Genomic DNA, 21,512 nt, shown 5'->3' on the forward strand with positions numbered 1-21,512 from the left:
GAGGCACTTTAGAAGGCGTGGATATTTTAAGAATATTTTTTGGGGACAGTTCAGAAGGCGTGTATATTTTAGGAATATTTTTTGAAGGCTCTTCAGAAGTCGTGGATATTTTAAGAATATTTTTTGGAGGCACTTCAAAAGGGGTGGATATTTTAAGAATATTTTTTGGAGGCACTTCAGAAGGCGTTGATATTTTAAAAATATTCTTGGAGGCACTTCAGAAGGCGTTGATATTTTAAAAATATTTTTTTGGAGCCACTTCAGAAGGCGTGGATATTTTAAGAATATTTTTTGAAGGCACTTCAACAGGCGTTGATATTTTAAGAATATTTTTTGAGGCACTTTAGATGACGTGGAAATCTCAAAACTATTTTTTGGAGGAGTTTCAAAGTTCGAGGGTATTTTAAGAATATTTTTGAAAGGTTTAACAAGTATTGGATATTTTAAGAATATTTTTGAAAGGTTTAACAAGTATTGGATATGTTAAAAATATTTTTGAAGGTCGTGGATATTATTCAAAGTGTTTCAGAAATCGTGGATATTTTAAGAATATTTTTGAAGGGTTTAACAAGTACTGGATATTTTAGGAATATTTTTGAAAGTCGTGGATATTTTTCAAAGTGTTTCAGAAATCGTGTATATTTTAGGGATTTTTTGGAGATGCTCCAGAAGGCGTGTATATTTTGAGAATATTTTTAGAGAAGCTTCTGAAGTTGTGGATATTTTAAAAATATTTTTGGAGCGGCTTCAGAATGTGTAAATATGTTAAGCCAATACAAGTTATAAAGCAATACTTTTGGGTGGGACTTAGGTGGTCGTGTATATTTGAAGAATATTTTTGAAGGGGTTTAAAAGTCGTGCATATTAAAAAAAAAAAATTTGAGAAATTTGCAACGGCAAATATTTTAAAAACTTTGTTGGAAGGACTCAATACTTACTTAAAAGGCTATATATTCTAAAATTTACATTTTGTTGTTTCATAAGCCAAACTAAGAATGGATTTTCAATTGAACCAAACATGTCTCGACTCCGCCGGTATACGACGTTATACGACGCCGTCAACGCATATTGGTACTTGTTTTCGCAAGAACTCATGCTTTTGATCTATACATATATAACCCCAGTAACTCATAAACCCCAAAAAAATATTTCCAAAACTTATTGGAACTTTTGAAAATTAGGGACCTGTTCAAAGTACATTCAGATCCACCACTCCTGGTATTTATTTTTTTTTTTGCACAATCATAGGAAGAGGGTGTATAACTGTCGCTCTGCTGGTTCCTTTTTCGACGATTTCATTTTTATTTCTTTCACACTGTTAGCGCCAAAAACGTAATTGCCTTCAAAAGAAACCCCCACAAAATAGATCAAACGTAAATTAACTCAACTTTACACATCAGCCTTTTTCATTCTACATTGTGTGTGGCCAATGGTTTTCTATTCAATTTTCACTCCTTTTCACCATTCAATCCAATCAAGTCTACCAAACAAAATGTCTAGCAATAGCGAAAAGAAAAAAACCAAATGAAGATAAAAACCCACAAAAACCGCATTTATTTTTAAAAATTCTACAAAGAAATGGACCTTGGATTTTTGTGAAAAAAATCACCCCTTCACCCTACATGAAAAATCACTCCAGCACAAAAAGAAAAAGGAAAAAAAAACAACATGTATATAGTCAAAAAGAATTGAAGTATAAGAAACATACCTTAATTTCCAAAGTTGCTGGCTGAGAATCAAAATGAAATTTGGCACGTGAACCAAACACTTCTGGTGCTGACCAATGTCTTGCCTGGTCACTGTTCATTTTATCTCGGACATCAAAGCTGTAAAAAAGAAAGGAGAGTAAGAAACAAAATTACATTAAGCATTAGTAGGCATTAAGGAAAGTCGATTCAATTCTATATAATGTTTTGTTAGTAGAAAATAAAGCAGAGGCCGAAAAGTCAGCAACAGAATTATTACCCTATTCGGTCTGGGCTTTGTTAAAGACCAAATCCGGAGTTCACTTTTAATATTTAAGAAATAAATAAATGCTTAGACCAAACTAATGATATCCTCCATGGAATAAGTTGTTACCCAAACTTTTGAAATGAAGACAATTCGGTTCAAAAACGTGGTCCAATCCTAGCTCAGGTCTGAGTCATTCACCTTAAGTCGTTTGATACAAAGTCCATTTCCTCTTCTTTCCAGCAATTCTACACACGTATCTCCAAGTCAGTGAATTAAAGTCCGTTTTCTCTCCGTTTTCATGAAATGAATTGAACCGAAAATGAATTGAAATTGCTGACCATTGCACAGATAAATGTTTCGGTAATTGAGTAAAATATTGATGTGTTTCTTTTAAAATACATACATACTACTGAAACAGCTTACTAATCTTATCGAAAACTGGAAGGTACATATTTTTGAGGTCATTTGTATGTGTGTGTGTGAGTTTGACTAATCACAAAAAACCGAAATGATTTTTCTTGGTTGAAAAGAAAATACGAAAGTGAGCCAAATTGACCACAAGAATCATTTAGGTAGATGGAAGAGAAAAGTTTTATCGTAATTGCCAAGGTGAAGCAATTGAATCTTAGTTATAAAACATTTAAAATTTAAGAAATATTAATGTGTATAGGGTGGTCTGAAAAAAATTCTAAATAAAAACACGTTAGGTGAAAAAAATTCTAAATAAAAACACGTTAGGTGAAAAAAATTCTAAATAAAACCACGTTAGGTGGTCTGAAAAAATATTATTTAAAAAATCCACGTTGGGTGGTCTGAAAAAAATATTATTTAAAAAATCCACGTTAGGTGGTCTGAAAAAAATATTATTTAAAAAATCCACGTTAGGTGGTCTGAAAAAATATCCTTAAAAAATCCACGTTAGGTGGTCGGAAAAATATTAAAAATCCACGTTAGGTGGTCGGAAAAATATTAAAAATCCACTTTAGGTGGTCTGAAAAATATTAAAAATCCACTTTAGGTGGTCTGAAAAATATTAAAAATCCACTTTAGGTGGTCTGAAAAAATATTATTTAAAAAATCCTAGTTAGGTGGTATAGAAAAATATTATTTAAAAACTCCACGTTAGGTGGTATGAAAAAATATTCTTTCAAAAATCGCTGTTAGGTGGTCTAAAAAAAATATTCCTTAAAAAATCCACGTTAGGTGGTCTGAAAAAATATTCCTTAAAAAATCCACGTTAGGTGGTCTGAAAAAAATTTTCTTTAAAAAAATCCACGTTAGGTAGTCCGAAAAAAGTGCTCTTTAAAAATCCACGTTGGGAGGTCTGAAAAAATATTCTTTAAAAAATCAACGTCAAATAGTCTGAAAAAAATACTCTTAAAAAAATCCACGCCAAATGGTTTGAAAAAATATTCTTTAAATATGGACTGAAAAAATATTTTTTAAAAATATTTTGCAAAAAGCCATGTTCGGTGAAGCATGAAAAATTTTTTTTAAAAATCCGCATTTGGTGGAGCATGAAAAAATATTTAAAAAAAAAAAATCTACGGTTGGTGGAGCATGAAAAAATATTTTTTTAAAAATTCACTTTTGGCGGAGCATGAAAAAATATTTTTTTTTTAACAAATCCAAGTTTGGTGGAACATGAACAAATATTTTTTTAAAAAAATCCAAGTTTGGTGAAGCATGAAAAAATATTTCTTTAAAATTCCACGTTTGGTGGAGCATAAAAAATATTTTTTTAAAAAATCCACGATGGTGGAGCATGAAAAAATATTTATTTAAATAAATATCCACGTTTGGTGGAACATGAAAAAATATATATTTTTTAAAAAATCCACGATTGGTAGAGCATGAAAAAATATTTATTTAAATAAATATCCACGTTTGGTATAGCATGAAAAATATGTTTTTAAAAAATTCACGTTTGGTGGAGCAAGAAAAAATTTTTTTTTAAAAATCCACGTTTGGTGGAGCATGAAAAATATTTTTTTAAAAAATCCACGTTTGGTGGAGCATGAAAAATATTTTTTTAAAAAATCCACGTTTGGTGAAGCTTGAAAAATATTTTTTTAAAAATCCACGTTTGGTGGAGCATGAAAACTATTTTTTTAAAAAATCCACGTTTGGTAGTGCATGAAAAATATTTTTTTAAAAAAATCACGTTTGGTGGAGCTTAAAAAATATTTTTTACAAAATCCACGTTTTGTGGAGCATGAAAAAAAAAATCTATAAAAAATCCACGTTTGGTTGAACACGAAAAAAATATTCTTTAAAAAATCCACGATTGGTGGAACATGAAAAAATATTCTTTAAAAAATTCACGATTGTTGGTTGATAAAAAAATATTTTTTTTTTAATGCACGTTTATGGAAGAAAATGTTAAAGTATATGAAATTATTAAAAAAAATATATTTTTTTAAATAATTATTGAAAAATGTTTTTTAAAAAATATAAGATTTTTGAAAATTTTTTTTTTTAAAAAATATACGTTTATTGAAAAATTTTTTTTTAAAAAATCTTCGATTATTGAAAAAATATTAAAAAAAAACATTGAAAAATACTTTTTTTTTAATTTATGATCATTGAAAAAAATTAAAAAAAAATCAATTTCTATTGAAAAATATTTTTTAAATATTAAAATTTCGAAAAAAATATCTTTGTTTGAAAAATCAACTTTCATGAAACAAAAATGTTTTTTATACCCTCCACCATAGTATGGAGGGTATATTAAGTTTGTCATTCCGTTTGTAGCACATCGAACTAATCATTTGCGACCCCATAAAGTATATATATTCTTGATCAGGATAAAATTCTAAGACGATCTAGCCATGTCCGTCTGTCCGTCCGTCTGTCCGTCTGTTGTAATCACTCTAGCGTCCGCAATAATTGAGATAGAGTGCTGAAATTTTGCACCTGAGGGTATTTTTTCCATAGGCAGGTCAAGTTCGAAGATGGGCTATATCGGTCCACTCTTTGGTATAGCCCCCATGTAACGGTACCTCCGGATTTAAGGTATTTTGACGTTCTTCGCCACATTCGCAGACCGAATTAGCTATAATTTGGCACTTAGGGTTCCTAGTGATCAACAAACTTATATCCCAAAGGATATGGGCATAGGTCCATGTTTTGGTATAGTCCCCATATAACGGTACCTCCCGATTTTCGATATTTTGAGAATATTAGCCACAATTTTTAACCGAACTACCTGCAATTTGACACTTGAGGTTCACAGTGGTCATGAAACATCTCCACGCAACATCGTCAACATAGGTTCATGTTTTGGTATAGCCCCCATATAACGGTAGCTCCCGATTTTCGGTATTTTGAGAATTTTAGCCACAATTTGTAACCGAACTATCTGCAATTTGACATTTGAGGTTCTCATTGGTCATGAAACATCTCCACTAAATATCGTCAACATAGGTCGATGTTTTGGTATAGCCCCCATATAACGGTACCTCCCGATTTTCGGTATTTTAAGAATTTTAGCCACAATTTTTAACCGAACCGGCAATTTGACATTCGAGGTTCTCAGTGGTCATGAGACATCTCCACGAAACATCGTCAACATAGGTCCATGTTTTGGTATAGCCCCCATATATCGGTACCTCCCGATTTTCGGTATTTTGAGAATTTTAGATACAACTTTAACCCGAACTAGCTGTAATTTGCCATTTGAGGTTCTCAGTGGTCATGAAATATCTCCACCAAGCATCGTCAACATAGGTCCATGTTTTGGTATAGCCCCCATATAACGTTACCTCCCGATTTTCGGTATTTGGAAAATTTTAGCCACAATTTGTAACCGAACTATCTGCAATTTGACATTTGAGGTTCTCAGTGGTCATGAAACATCTCCACCAAACATCGTCAACATAGGTCCATGTTTTGGTATAGCCCCCATATAACGGTACCTCCCGATTTTCGGTATTTTGAGAATTTTAGCTACAATATTTAACCGAACTAGCTGTAATTTGCCATTTGAGGTTCTCAGTGGTCATGAAACATCCCCACCAAACATCGTCAACATAGGTCCATGTTTTGGTATAGCCCCCATATAACGGTACCTCCCAATTTTCTGTATTTTGAGAATTTTAGCTACAGTTTTTAACCGAAATAGCTGTAATTTGACATTTGAAGTTCTCAGTGGTCATAAAACATCTCCAACGAAACATCGTCAACATAGGTCCATATTTTGGTATAGCCCCCATATAACGGTATCTCCCGATTTTCGGTATTTTGAGAATTTTAGCTGCAATTTTTAACCGAACTAGCTGTAATGATCGGTGTTTTGAGAATTTTAGCTACAATTTTGTCTATTCAAAAATAATCGTCAATACAGGTCCATGTTTTGGTATATCCCCCCTTATAACTGTACCTCCCGATTTTCGGGAATTTTCAATGGTCACGAAATTTCTTCACTAAAATTCGTCAACATGGGTCCATTTTTGAGGATTTACATTGTTTTGATGAAACTACCCTCAATTTGACTCTTGAAGTTCTCTGCAGCTATAAAACTTTTCCGCCAAAAAATTTAAAGATAGGTTGACTCTTTGAAATAGCCCCGTAGGTGGTACCTTTCACCTAGCTGAACATATTTTTTTAGATTAGATTAGATAACACTGTGCAACAAAATGGAGGTGAACGTCTGGGGAACGGAAAATTCATCTTGGGGAAGAAAGGCCTTGGTGAGTATATAATGAACCCCCAAGGACAGATCCGCCGTGAGTCGAACTTCCGCTTTATGGCGTGATGAAATTTTTGTTAGAGACCCTGTGGGCCATCAGAAATTAGCGTTATATCTTTGTTCACTGTTGTAAAGTGCTCCACAAAAACAACAAAACAAAGATATAATGCTAACTCATGATGGCTTACAGGGTCTCTTGCAAAAACTTCATCACGCCATAACGCGGAAGTTAGACTCACGGCGCATCTGTCCTTCGGGGTTTTTAATATACACACACCAAGGGCTTTCATCTCCAAAAGCAATTATCTCTGCCTCAACATTTGTGTTCACAGTCTAATTTAAGCAATAGTGGGAGGCAGTAGGATTCTATCCATAGTCGAAAAGTTGTTCCACCTAAAATTGTGAAAGCACTCTAATTATTCCATTTTAATTAAACTATTTTATGGTGGAGGGTACAAAAAGTTCGGCCCGGCCGAACTTAACGACTTTTTACTTGTTTTTAAATATTCAAGTTTATTGAAAAATATTTTTAAAAAAATCCACGTGGTTCGGGATTGAAAAGTGTTCTTAAAAATATTCTAAACACCTTCAAGTTGATCGGCTTTAAGAAAATATTCTTTAAAAAATTCAGGATTTTTGGTCCGTTGGTCTTTAAAAATATAATTTAACATCAACTTGCACGTTATGTGACAAAAAAATATTTCATAAATTCTTCCAAATTTATAAAAGTTTTTTTTCTATTTTTGCCTACCAACACAATGCACAATACAAATGAAGTCTGCCATCAAATTACAAAGGACACCTTTGTGAGTGCAAATGTACAAAGGATATCATTTTGTTGGAATGAAGAAAATTTTGTATGCAAAAAATTTTGTGTTTTTTTTTTCTTTCTCAGTTATAATACACAGAAAAATCATTAATGATATTCCCCTGCAATTTGTCACATAAAAAGGTGACAAAAAACTAACCTCAAATATCATCAGACCCAGACCGTAGCATACATACTGACATAAACAAGACGAGACATAAAGCTAAAAAGAGGATTTCATTAAAACTTGAAAATGAAAGAAAATCATAATAAATTTTGTCATGGGACTACAATTTAAAAGGTGACTGTAACTTTATATAATTTATAAAATTATTATGTTAATCATTTTGTAAAACTGTCATAGGGGAGAAATTGTGCAGCATATAGCCTAACTAAGAATGAAGAAATGGGATTGCCAATGGCTAAAGGGAAAAAACTATCAAAGAGAGGAATCATAGACAGGTTGGTGCTTTAATTTCTTCACTGATTAGACATATTTCGATCCTCGAGTCCCTGATTGATTAATTAGATAACAAAACAGGGGTACCCTTTTTGTTAAAGACATCTATTTACAGCCTATCCTGCATAGAATTCAACATGGAAAAATTGCATTTAAGCACGACCAAAAATTTTATGCATTAGCTTTCTCCGCTTCTTAACATACCACTGTTATATTCCCCACCCATGGGTAGTATATCTTTCATATGAAAAGGATGTCTGATTCCAAAATGGATAGCCCTGGCTAACAAGCGGTAGACTGCAACGGCAACAACAAGAAAAAACAAGAAGAAGAACAACAAACACAACAAAATGCAATGAAACATTCATGTTGCAAAAACAGTAAATTGGGTTAACAACCAAGGATTTACATGCAATTAAGTTGTTACCGTGCAGACATATGACTACGGACTACGAATTGCACCTACAAATTGAGAGGAATAACAATGCCACCAACACACACATATCCACTTACATATAAATGCCTTCATACTCAACAAACAAATATTACTAATAGTATGGGAAAATGAGAAGAAGACGAAGCAAGAAAACAGAAAAACTCAAATAGCAGAACGAAATGAAACCTCATTTATACACAATCAGTTCTGCAGTGATGGCGTTTTGTGACTTATCACATACAACAGACATGCATACACACACCAACATTCACAAGTGTGCCAAGTCCTTTACAAAGAGTACAACAAACAAAGGTAACACAAAACGTCTCTAACATTTATATTCCCCAAAACGTTAAGAGCAACAGCCTTCTAAGTAGTTCGAAAACAAAAAACACGAAAGCATTGTTAAGGTTTTTTTTCTTGTGCCTGTATGTGTGTGTGTTGGATTACAGCACGACATAGCAACCGGGCGGCACCTTAGGCATTTTTGGTTAAAATTTTTCTTTGAAACAAAGAAAAATGTGTAGGCTGTTGCATTTGGCCATATCATATTTTGAAATTCGAGCAGAGATGAGTTAAATGGCTTAAAATAGCTACTCATTGCCTTCAAAGAGAGCACATACCAAGGTGTTAATATGACATGTACATACATATATATGTGGATATTTTACAAATATCTTAACCGATTATACGACTCTTAAAGTCGTAGGAATATTTTTGGAGGGACTCCAACAGGCGTGAATCTTTTAGGAATATGTTTGGGGGGACTCCAACAGGAGTGGATATTTAAGGAATATTTTTGGAGGGGGGACTCCAACAGGCGTGAATATTTTAAGAATATTTTTGGAGGGACTCCAACAGGCGCGGATATTTTAAGAACATTTTTGGAGGGACTCAAACAGGCCTGGATATTTTAAGAATATTTTTGGAGGGACTCCTACAGGCGTGGATATTTTAAGAATATTTTTGGAGGGACTCCAACAGGCGTGGATATTTTAAGAATATTTTTGGAGGGACTCCAACAGGCGTAAATATTTTAAAAATATTTTTGGAGGTCTCCAACAGGCGTGGATATTTAAGGAACATTTATGCAGCGAATCAAACAGGTGTGGATATTTTAAGAAGATGTTTGGAGGGAATCAAACAGGCGTGGATATTTTAAAAATGTTTTTGGTGGGACCCCCACTGGCGTGGATATTTGAAGAATATTTTTGGTGGGACCCCAACTGGCGTGGATATTTTAAGAATATTTTTGGTGGGACCCCAACAGGCGTGGATATTTTAAGAATACTTTTGGAGGGACTCCAACAGGCGTGGATATTTTAAGAATGTTTTTGGAGGGACTCCAACAGGCGTGGATATTTTAAGAATATTTTTGGAGGGACTCCAACAGGCGTGGATATTTTAAGAATATTTTTGGAGGGACTCCAACAGGCGTGGATATTTTAAGAATATTTTTGGAGGGACTTCAACAGGATTGGATATTTTAAAAATATTTTTGTAGAGACTTCAACAGGATTGGATATTTGAAGAATATTTTTGGAGGGACTCCAACAGGCGTGGATATTTAAAGAATATTTTTGGATGGACTCCAACAGGCGTGGATATTTTAAGAATATTTTTGGAGGGACTCAAACAGTCGTGGATATTTTAAGAATATTTTTGGAGGGACTCCAACAGGCGTGGATATTTTAAGAATATTTTTTGGAGGCACTTCAGAAGGCGTGGATATTTTTTTTTATTTTTTTAAGAATATTTTTTGGAGGCACTTCAGAAGGCGTGGATATTTTTTTTTATATTTTAAGAATATTTTTTGGAGGCACTTCAGAAGGAGTGGATATTTTTTTTTATTTTTTTAAGAATATTTTTTGGAGGCACTTCGGAAGGCGTGGATATATTTTTTTTTATTTTTTAAGAATATTTTTTGGAGGCACTTCAGAAGGCGTGGATATTTTTTTTAAAAATATTTTTTGGAGGCACTTCAGAAGGCGTGGATATTTTTTTTTATTTTTTTTAAGAATATTTTTTGGAGGCACTTCAGAAGGCGTGGATATTTTTTTTATTTTTTTTTAAGAATATTTTTTGGAGGCACTTCAGAAGGCGTGGATATATTTTTTTAAGAATATTTTTGGAGGCACTTCAGAAGGCGTGGATATTTTAAGAATATTTTTTAGAGGCACTTCAGAAGGCGTGGATATTTTAAGAATATTTTTTGGAGGCACTTCAGAAGGCGTGGATATTTTAAGAATATTTTTTTGAGACACTTCAGAAGGCGTGGATATTTTAAGAATATTTTTTGGAGGCACTTCAGAAGGCGTGGATATTTTAAGAATATTTTTTTGGAGGCACTTCAGAAGGCGTGGATATTTTAAGAATATTTTTTGGAGGCACTTCAGAAGGCGTGGATATTTTAAGAATATTTTTTGGAGGCACTTCAGATGGCGTGGATATTTTAAGAATATTTTTTGGAGGCACTTCAGATAGCGTGGATATTTTAAGAATATTTTTTGGAGGCACTTCAGATGGCGTGGATATTTTAAGAATATTTTTTGGAGGCACTTCAGATAGCGTGGATATTTTAAGAATATTTTTTGATGCGCTATAGAAGGCGTGGATATTTTAAGAATATTTACTGAAGGCGTTTCAAAAGGCGTGGATATTTTAAAAATGTTTTTGGAGGTACTCACACAGACTTGGATATTTTAAGAATATTTCTGTAGGGCTTTTTAAATATATTTGGGGTCCACTTTATTTTTATAAACAATAGCAGATTTCTCAGAACAAGTATATCGATAACAAAGCTCTTTTGAGAGTATATTTAATAGTCTTGAATCCTTCCTTATTCCAACACGTGTGGATATTTCTCAGAATAAGTATACAACGCTCTTCTGAGAGTATATTTTATAATCTTAAATCCTTCTTTATTCCTAACTTCTATTTCAAGGTAAAATTGTTACTTTAACTTCCAACCATTTAAAAGGTTAAATACTTTTAATTATTCATATATTTTTGTATTAGAATCCCCAACAGGCTCTCGTTCCACATACACGTGCACTGACTAAATCCCCCCTTAACAAGTAATTCAAATTCATTGTTCTGCCTTAAGACCAATGTGAAATACATTATATAGCCATATGAATATGTAATTATGTTAGAGAGCGAGTTCATATTCGCGTTTATCCTTCTTCATTCGACTACTGCTGCTGCTGCGAGAGCTCTCTTGTTGGCTTGTCGTACACATACATGTTAGACCTATAATGATAGTAAAGGCTTTCCTGAAACCGGAAATTACACTCAAAATGTTACATTGTTAAGCGTTTTCCCACTTATACTAAGTATATGCGCGTGTACAACATACAAAAGGAGGAAATTTTGCAACGCCCGCCTCCGACATAAACCAAGTTATCGCAATGCAAGTGTAGACATGTATAATAAGAATGGCGAACATACATATGAATATGTATTTGTGTGGAAATGACAATGTGATTATGTATGTTTGTATGATTATTGTGTTCCTGTCAAATACATGAATATGTATGTTATACCACCAGTGTGGCTTCTCTTCTTTTCGTGCATTTGCAGAGCAATACCTTAAATTTAAGGCTATCATTTAAATCTTTTATGTGAAATATTGTTAACAAGAGTTAGTTTCCTTTTGCCGGTAGTTAGGGCAGGCCATGAATGGCAAATGGCGTTTGTTATTAAAGAGTTTGAAGACTCCAAACAGAGGTAAAGCGTTAGCTGTCGACATGTTAAGGGCTGTTAGCGAAAGTCTTGTTAAGCGTAAATGTTCAAAGTTGTGTCATTTTCACAATAAAAATTCTTAAAAATGCCAAACCCAAAATCACAATCCTGTTATATGAGTTACAACTTAATTTTGTGTTAACATAAAATTATGACCATGCTATACAACGGCCCATACCCGAACAAAGAATTCTGTCCTGCGCGATTAAACAAGCATGTCTAGCCCAACATTATTTTCTGGAAGAAAATTTTCTCAGGGTTAGCTACTTGTCTACCCTGGCAAACACTGCATGAGTTTAAATTAACATTCCATCCCCTTTTTGTAGGAAACATGTTTAACTGACATTCATTATATCAAGGAACTGGATGGTTGAATTCTGTGGAAGGACATTTTCTTGTTGCTTAATAATTAAACAATGGCCTTAAAGCCATTGGGACAAGAGAGTTTCAATAACTTTTTTTCTGAAAATCTGTTTTAAGGAGCAATCAGCATAATTTTATTTTCTTGTCGTGCCGAAAACATGTTTGCAATTTTTTATTCTCAATTTTTAATGATTTATGATTATAAGCGATACATAAAACCGACTATAAAAGTAATAATACAAAAATTTGTTCAAGATTTCAAGTCGATTTAATTAATTGTTGTTAGTCAGGTAAAATGTTATTGTTCATTACCCTATAATTGAAACTACAACAACGCAGCTACTTTCTTTGATTTGATTTTCTTTTGTTTTAATTTCCTCAATGAGAGGTTTGAGTTTGGCTACACATTAGACTTGTTTGCGCCATTACCATTGTGCGATTGTGAAATTAAAACAAATTTATCTTTCCGTTTCCTTTAGTTTTGCTTTCGTGTTTTTGTAATGACAGTCATGTCTGGCAATTAGGGATTTCGGTGGGCAAATTAATGAATAATTGTTGCAGGGACATTCAAAGGACCAGGGGAAATTTATCTCATTTCCTATAGGCATTTCAGAAGGATATTTGGAATACTTTGGAGGCACTTCAGAAGGCGTGGATATTTTAAGAATATTTTTTGGAGGCACTTCAGAAGGCGTGGATATTTTAAGAATATTTTTTGGAGGCACTTCAGAAGGCGTGGATATTTTAAGAATATTTGTTGGGGGCACTTCAGAAGGCGTGGATAATTTAAGAATATTTTTTGTGGCACTTCAGAAGGCGTGGATATTTTAAGAATATTTTTTGGAGGCACTTCAGAAGGCGTGGATATTTTAAGAATATTTTTTGGAGGCACTTCAGAAGGCGTGGATATTTTAAGAATATTTTTTGGAGGCACTTCAGAAGGCGTGGATATTTTAAGAATATTTTTTGGCGGCACTTCAGAAGGCGTGGATATTTTAAGACTATTTTTTGGCGGCACTTCAGAAGGCGTGGATATTTTAAGAATATTTTTTGGCGGCACTTCAGAAGGCGTGGATATTTTAAGAATATTTTTTGGAGGCACTTCAGAAGGCGTGGATATTTTGAGAATATTTTTTGGAGGCACTTCAGAAGCCGTGGATATTTTAAGAATATTTTTGGAGGCACTTCAGAAGGCGTGGATATTTTAAGAATATTTTTTGGAGGCACTTCAGAAGGCGTGGATATTTTAAGAATATTTTTTTGCGGCACTTCAGAAGGCGTGGATATTTTAAGAATATTTTTTGGAGGCACTTCAGAAGGCGTGGATATTTTAAGAATATTTTTTGGAGGCACTTCAGAAGGCGTGGATATTTTAAGAATATTTTTTGGAGGCACTTCAGAAGGCGTGGATATTTTAAAAATTTTTTTTGGAGGCACTTCAGAAGGCGTGGATATTTTAAGAATATTTTTTGGAGCCACTTCAGAAGGCGTGGATATTTTAAAAATTTTTTTTGGAGGCACTTCAGAAGGCGTGGATATTTTAAGAATATTTTTTGGAGGCACTTCAGAAGGTGTGGATATTTTAAGAATATTTTTTGGAGGCACTTCAGAAGGCGTGGATATTTTAAGAATATTTTTTGGCGGCACTTCAGAAGGCGTGGATATTTAAAGAATATTTTTGGAGGCACTTCAGAAGGCGTGGATATTTTAAGAATATTTTTTGGAGGCACTTCAGAAGGCGTGGATATTTTAAGAATATTTTTGGAGGCACTTCAGAAGGCGTGGATATTTTAAGAATATTTTTTGGAGGCACTTCAGAAGGCGTGGATATTTTAAGAATATTTTTTGGAGGCACTTCAGAAGGCGTGGATATTTTAAGAATATTTTTTGGAGGCACTTCAGAAGGCGTGGATATTTTAAGAATATTTTTTGGAGGCACTTCAGAAGGCGTGGATATTTTAAGAATATTTTTTGGAGGCACTTCAGAAGGCGTGGATATTTTAAGAATATTTTTTGGAGGCACTTCAGAAGGCGTGGATATTTTAAGAATATTTTTTGGAGGCACTTCAGAAGGCGTGGATATTTTAAGAATATTTTTTGGAGGCACTTCAGAAGGCGTGGATATTTTAAGAATATTTTTTGGAGGCACTTCAGAAGGCGTGGATATTTTAAGAATATTTTTTGGAGGCACTTCAGAAGGCGTGGATATTTTAAGAATATTTTTTGGAGGCACTTCAGAAGGCGTGGATATTTTAAGAATATTTTTTGGAGGCACTTCAGAAGGCGTGGATATTTTAAGAATATTTTTTGGAGGCACTTCAGAAGGCGTGGATATTTTAAGAATATTTTTTGGAGGCACTTCAGAAGGCGTGGATATTTTAAGAATATTTTTTGGAGGCACTTCAGAAGGCGTGGATATTTTAAGAATATTTTTTGGAGGCACTTCAGAAGGCGTGGATATTTTAAGAATATTTTTTGGAGGCACTTCAGAAGGCGTGGATATTTTAAGAATATTTTTTGGAGGCACTTCAGAAGGCGTGGATATTTTAAGAATATTTTTTGGAGGCACTTCAGAAGGCGTGGATATTTTAAGAATATTTTTTGGAGGCACTTCAGAAGGCGTGGATATTTTAAGAATATTTTTTGGAGGCACTTCAGAAGGCGTGGATATTTTAAGAATATTTTTTGGAGGCACTTCAGAAGGCGTGGATATTTTAAGAATATTTTTTGGAGGCACTTCAGAAGGCGTGGATATTTTAAGAATATTTTTTGGAGGCACTTCAGAAGGCGTGGATATTTTAAGAATATTTTTTGGAGGCACTTCAGAAGGCGTGGATATTTTAAGAATATTTTTTGGAGGCACTTCAGAAGGCGTGGATATTTTAAGAATATTTTTTGGAGGCACTTCAGAAGGCGTGGATATTTTAAGAATATTTTTTGGAGGCACTTCAGAAGGCGTGGATATTTTAAGAATATTTTTTGGAGGCACTTCAGAAGGCGTGGATATTTTAAGAATATTTTTTGGAGGCACTTCAGAAGGCGTGGATATTTTAAGAATATTTTTTGGAGGCACTTCAGAAGGCGTGGATATTTTAAGAATATTTTTTGGAGGCACTTCAGAAGGCGTGGATATTTTAAGAATATTTTTTGGAGGCACTTCAGAAGGCGTGGATATTTTAAGAATATTTTTTGGAGGCACTTCAGAAGGCGTGGATATTTTAAGAATATTTTTTGGAGGCACTTCAGAAGGCGTGGATATTTTAAGAATATTTTTTGGAGGCACTTCAGAAGGCGTGGATATTTTAAGAATATTTTTTGGAGGCACTTCAGAAGGCGTGGATATTTTAAGAATATTTTTTGGAGGCACTTCAGAAGGCGTGGATATTTTAAGAATATTTTTTGGAGGCACTTCAGAAGGCGTGGATATTTTAAGAATATTTTTTGGAGGCACTTCAGAAGGCGTGGATATTTTAAGAATATTTTTTGGAGGCACTTCAGAAGGCGTGGATATTTTAAGAATATTTTTTGGAGGCACTTCAGAAGGCGTGGATATTTTAAGAATATTTTTTGGAGGCACTTCAGAAGGCGTGGATATTTTAAGAATATTTTTTGGAGGCACTTCAGAAGGCGTGGATATTTTAAGAATATTTTTTGGAGGCACTTCAGAAGGCGTGGATATTTTAAGAATATTTTTTGGAGGCACTTCAGAAGGCGTGGATATTTTAAGAATATTTTTTGGAGGCACTTCAGAAGGCGTGGATATTTTAAGAATATTTTTTGGAGGCACTTCAGAAGGCGTGGATATTTTAAGAATATTTTTTGGAGGCACTTCAGAAGGCGTGGATATTTTAAGAATATTTTTTGGAGGCACTTCAGAAGGCGTGGATATTTTAAGAATATTTTTTGGAGGCACTTCAGAAGGCGTGGATATTTTAAGAATATTTTTTGGAGGCACTTCAGAAGGCGTGGATATTTTAAGAATATTTTTTGGAGGCACTTCAGAAGGCGTGGATATTTTAAGAATATTTTTTGGAGGCACTTCAGAAGGCGTGGATATTTTAAGAATATTTTTTGGAGGCACTTCAGAAGGCGTGGATATTTTAAGAATATTTTTTGGAGGCACTTCAGAAGGCGTGGATATTTTAAGAATATTTTTTGGAGGCACTTCAGAAGGCGTGGATATTTTAAGAATATTTTTTGGAGGCACTTCAGAAGGCGTGGATATTTTAAGAATATTTTTTGGAGGCACTTCAGAAGGCGTGGATATTTTAAGAATATTTTTTGGAGGCACTTCAGAAGGCGTGGATATTTTAAGAATATTTTTTGGAGGCACTTCAGAAGGCGTGGATATTTTAAGAATATTTTTTGGAGGCACTTCAGAAGGCGTGGATATTTTAAGAATATTTTTTGGAGGCACTTCAGAAGGCGTGGATATTTTAAGAATATTTTTTGGAGGCACTTCAGAAGGCGTGGATATTTTAAGAATATTTTTTGGAGGCACTTCAGAAGGCGTGGATATTTTAAGAATATTTTTTGGAGGCACTTCAGAAGGCGTGGATATTTTAAGAATATTTTTTGGAGGCACTTCAGAAGGCGTGGATATTTTAAGAATATTTTTTGGAGGCACTTCAGAAGGCGTGGATATTTTAAGAATATTTTTTGGAGGCACTTCAGAAGGCGTGGATATTTTAAGAATATTTTTTGGAGGCACTTCAGAAGGCGTGGATATTTTAAGAATATTTTTTGGAGGCACTTCAGAAGGCGTGGATATTTTAAGAATATTTTTTGGAGGCACTTCAGAAGGCGTGGATATTTTAAGAATATTTTTTGGAGGCACTTCAGAAGGCGTGGATATTTTAAGAATATTTTTTGGAGGCACTTCAGAAGGCGTGGATATTTTAAGAATATTTTTTGGAGGCACTTCAGAAGGCGTGGATATTTTAAGAATATTTTTTGGAGGCACTTCAGAAGGCGTGGATATTTTAAGAATATTTTTTGGAGGCACTTCAGAAGGCGTGGATATTTTAAGAATATTTTTTGGAGGCACTTCAGAAGGCGTGGATATTTTAAGAATATTTTTTGGAGGCACTTCAGAAGGCGTGGATATTTTAAGAATATTTTTTGGAGGCACTTCAGAAGGCGTGGATATTTTAAGAATATTTTTTGGAGGCACTTCAGAAGGCGTGGATATTTTAAGAATATTTTTTGGAGGCACTTCAGAAGGCGTGGATATTTTAAGAATATTTTTGGAGGCACTTCAGAAGGCGTGGATATTTTAAGAATATTTTTTGGAGGCACTTCAGAAGGCGTGGATATTTTAAGAATATTTTTTGGAGGCACTTCAGAAGGCGTGGATATTTTAAGAATATTTTTTGGAGGCACTTCAGAAGGCGTGGATATTTTAAGAATATTTTTTGGAGGCACTTCAGAAGGCGTGGATATTTTAAGAATATTTTTTGGAGGCACTTCAGAAGGCGTGGATATTTTAAGAATATTTTTTGGAGGCACTTCAGAAGGCGTGGATATTTTAAGAATATTTTTTGGAGGCACTTCAGAAGGCGTGGATATTTTAAGAATATTTTTTGGAGGCACTTCAGAAGGCGTGGATATTTTAAGAATATTTTTTGGAGGCACTTCAGAAGGCGTGGATATTTTAAGAATATTTTTTGGAGGCACTTCAGAAGGCGTGGATATTTTAAGAATATTTTTTGGAGGCACTTCAGAAGGCGTGGATATTTTAAGAATATTTTTTGGAGGCACTTCAGAAGGCGTGGATATTTTAAGAATATTTTTTGGAGGCACTTCAGAAGGCGTGGATATTTTAAGAATATTTTTTGGAGGCACTTCAGAAGGCGTGGATATTTTAAGAATATTTTTTGGAGGCACTTCAGAAGGCGTGGATATTTTAAGAATATTTTTTGGAGGCACTTCAGAAGGCGTGGATATTTTAAGAATATTTTTTGGAGGCACTTCAGAAGGCGTGGATATTTTAAGAATATTTTTTGGAGGCACTTCAGAAGGCGTGGATATTTTAAGAATATTTTTTGGAGGCACTTCAGAAGGCGTGGATATTTTAAGAATATTTTTTGGAGGCACTTCAGAAGGCGTGGATATTTTAAGAATATTTTTTGGAGGCACTTCAGAAGGCGTGGATATTTTAAGAATATTTTTTGGAGGCACTTCAGAAGGCGTGGATATTTTAAGAATATTTTTTGGAGGCACTTCAGAAGGCGTGGATATTTTAAGAATATTTTTTGGAGGCACTTCAGAAGGCGTGGATATTTTAAGAATATTTTTGGAGGCACTTCAGAAGGCGTGGATATTTTAAGAATATTTTTAGAGGCACTTCAGAAGGCGTGGATATTTTAAGAATATTTTTTGGAGGCACTTCAGAAGGCGTGGATATTTTAAGAATATTTTTTGGAGGCACTTCAGAAGGCGTGGATATTTTAAGAATATTTTTTGGAGGCACTTCAGAAGGCGTGGATATTTTAAGAATATTTTTTGGAGGCACTTCAGAAGGCGTGGATATTTTAAGAATATTTTTTGGAGGCACTTCAGAAGGCGTGGATATTTTAAGAATATTTTTTGGAGGCACTTCAGAAGGCGTGGATATTTTAAGAATATTTTTTGGAGGCACTTCAGAAGGCGTGGATATTTTAAGAATATTTTTGGAGGCACTTCAGAAGGCGTGGATATTTTAATTTAAGAATATTTTTTGGAGGCACTTCAGAAGGCGTGGATATTTTAAGAATATTTTTTGGAGGTACTTCAGAAGGCGTGGATATTTTAATTTAAGAATATTTTTTGGAGGCACTTCAGAAGGCGTGGATATTTTAATTTAAGAATATTTTTTGGAGGCACTTCAGAAGGCTTGGAATATTTTTTGGAGGCGCGAATATTATAAGAATTTTTTTTGGAGGCACTTTTGAAATTAAGTTTTGAAATTGTAAAATATATCTATGGAATATTTTAATCCTCCAAAGAAAATTATTAGGAAAAACTGGGTGTAGTTGAGTGTTTCTTCTTTATTGCCTCACAAATCCAATTGTGTTGTAATAACCATAACTCCTTTGAGAGGTGTTGTGACCATTCACATTATCCATACTCTCAGTGCAATTGTTTCTAAAGGCTAAAAGGATATTAAAAGATTACAGAGATTATAACGCCGCATGAAGCAACAACTACAACTTCCAGTAAATAGTTACAAATATTTCGTCTACCTTTCTCGTTCGCTTCCGTTGAAGGGTTGTGTATTAGAATTATTAACATTAATTTAGATGTGATTACGTTGAAGATATTGGCAAATGGCTGTTATTGTACAAAATCCTATAATATACCGCTGATTGATTAATTGAATAATTTTATGCTGAAATGAGGGACTAGTACAAACGACCTAGGAACTTGTATAGTCATAGTTCTATGGTAAGAATCAGCGTTCAGTTAATGCCACCAAAGTAAAAAAATCAGCGTTTGTACATCTAAATAATTTGAAAAACATTTTTATAATTACCCTTCAGTTTATTAAATATGCTTCTAATATCATTATGTCACCCACCTCATTCTATATTACTTAGAAAGCTTCACCCACCATTTAAACCAAAAATTAAACACACACAAAAATCTCCACTTACCTGTATAAAGGTATACCGGCATTATCACGAAACCACAAGACCATGTAGACATCATCCAATGGCGCAGATATGGGACATGGCAGTGACACTGATTTACCCTCGACAGCTTCAATATCTTTTGTTTTAACTATTAACAGGAAGCAGGAATAACAGATGCAGACACACACCCGTTCACACACATAATATTAAGGCGAGTTGTAACAGCGGTGGGGCAAAACGTTTGTTATAGATAATAGTTTATGCGACGATATTTGTCCGGTCACAAGAAATGAATATGAACGTGACCAAGGTGCCAAGGATAGTTGATGACGATGATGGTAGAACAGCAACAACAACGATAAAAGCCAGCAGGTTTATTAATACCGGACCAAAGCCACAAAGAAAGCAATGCCAGTAGTAACCAATGGCCAGGTGATGATGCCGATGGGTAACATATTCGCGTGTCAAGACAATGATAATGGTGATGGTATAGGTTCCATTGGTATTGTTTATATTGATGTCATTTACAAAGATGATGGTGGGTAGGCATGGAAGGACAAGTGGGTTATTTATGTTTTGTTTGTTTTGTTATGCCATCAAAATCCCATGACCATGACAACAGCAACAACGTACAGGCAAAAACATTTTCATTTCGATCGACCAGGCAAGATTCACATTCAAAGCCATGAGGACAAGTTCGAATATTGCACGGCATACAAAGAAACCATCAAAAGCGGTAATGGCATCAGCCATGTAAATTTAATTAATATAACAACATCATGGTGGCCAAACAATCATCAATTGTTTGATGAGAACAAGAAGAAGAGAAGGAGGAAACAAACGCGTCACAAAGCATGAAAATAGGTGGAGAGCAAAGAGCAGCCGGATGAATATATTGAGATGTCCCATCCATATACAAACAAACACACATCCAGCAGATACAGTAAAAGGTGTTCAAAGTTGTTGTTTGTGTTTTTTGACAATGTCACCATGCAATTGACATCATTAGTTGTTGTGAACAACAAAGCAAAGTTTCATAGTTCCAGCAACAGCAGTAGTAGCATTAAAGACAGCATTCATCCATTCATAACCAAAAGCATCAAAAAAGTTCAGGTTAAGATATTTGTTGTTGTCGTTGTTATGGTTAGTTGACCAAATATTATTGTGTATATGTGTGTGTGGGTTTTATATTTTTAGTCCACATCCATATCGTGGGTGCAAGTGGTTGATATTGTATGAACATTTTATAGACATTGTTGTAGTTTTGTTCGTTAGTTGGTTAGTTGGCATTGTGGTCCATACCATACCAGAGCGGCAAGTAGTTCGTTCGTTCATTCGCATGCCATAGTATGAGGTTATGGTTTTTATTTTTCGTAATATTGAGGTTGAGGGGTTTCGTTGTTGACAATGTAGTTTCGTTGTTCACCAAACCATGTCCAAATTTT

At 34.2% G+C, this 21,512-nt stretch overlaps 1 protein-coding gene across 1 annotated transcript in view; it reads right to left on the bottom strand.

Moving 5' to 3' along the window:
* Window positions 1-21,512, bottom strand: part of side-II (sidestep II transmembrane protein) — a 482,796-nt gene that overhangs the window by 252,444 nt on the left and 208,840 nt on the right. Inside the window, exons 3-4 of the mRNA XM_073967649.1 lie at window positions 20,089-20,215; window positions 1,709-1,826 (exon numbers count right to left, since the gene is read on the bottom strand). Of these exons, the coding sequence (XP_073823750.1) occupies window positions 1,709-1,826; window positions 20,089-20,215 (245 nt within the window). The remainder of the gene's footprint in view (window positions 1-1,708; window positions 1,827-20,088; window positions 20,216-21,512) is intronic.

The sequence above is a fragment of the Musca autumnalis genome, unplaced genomic scaffold (assembly GCF_047663935.1).
Source record: "Musca autumnalis isolate F117 unplaced genomic scaffold, ASM4766393v1 scaffold_2, whole genome shotgun sequence".
Taxonomy (NCBI): domain Eukaryota; kingdom Metazoa; phylum Arthropoda; class Insecta; order Diptera; family Muscidae; genus Musca; species Musca autumnalis.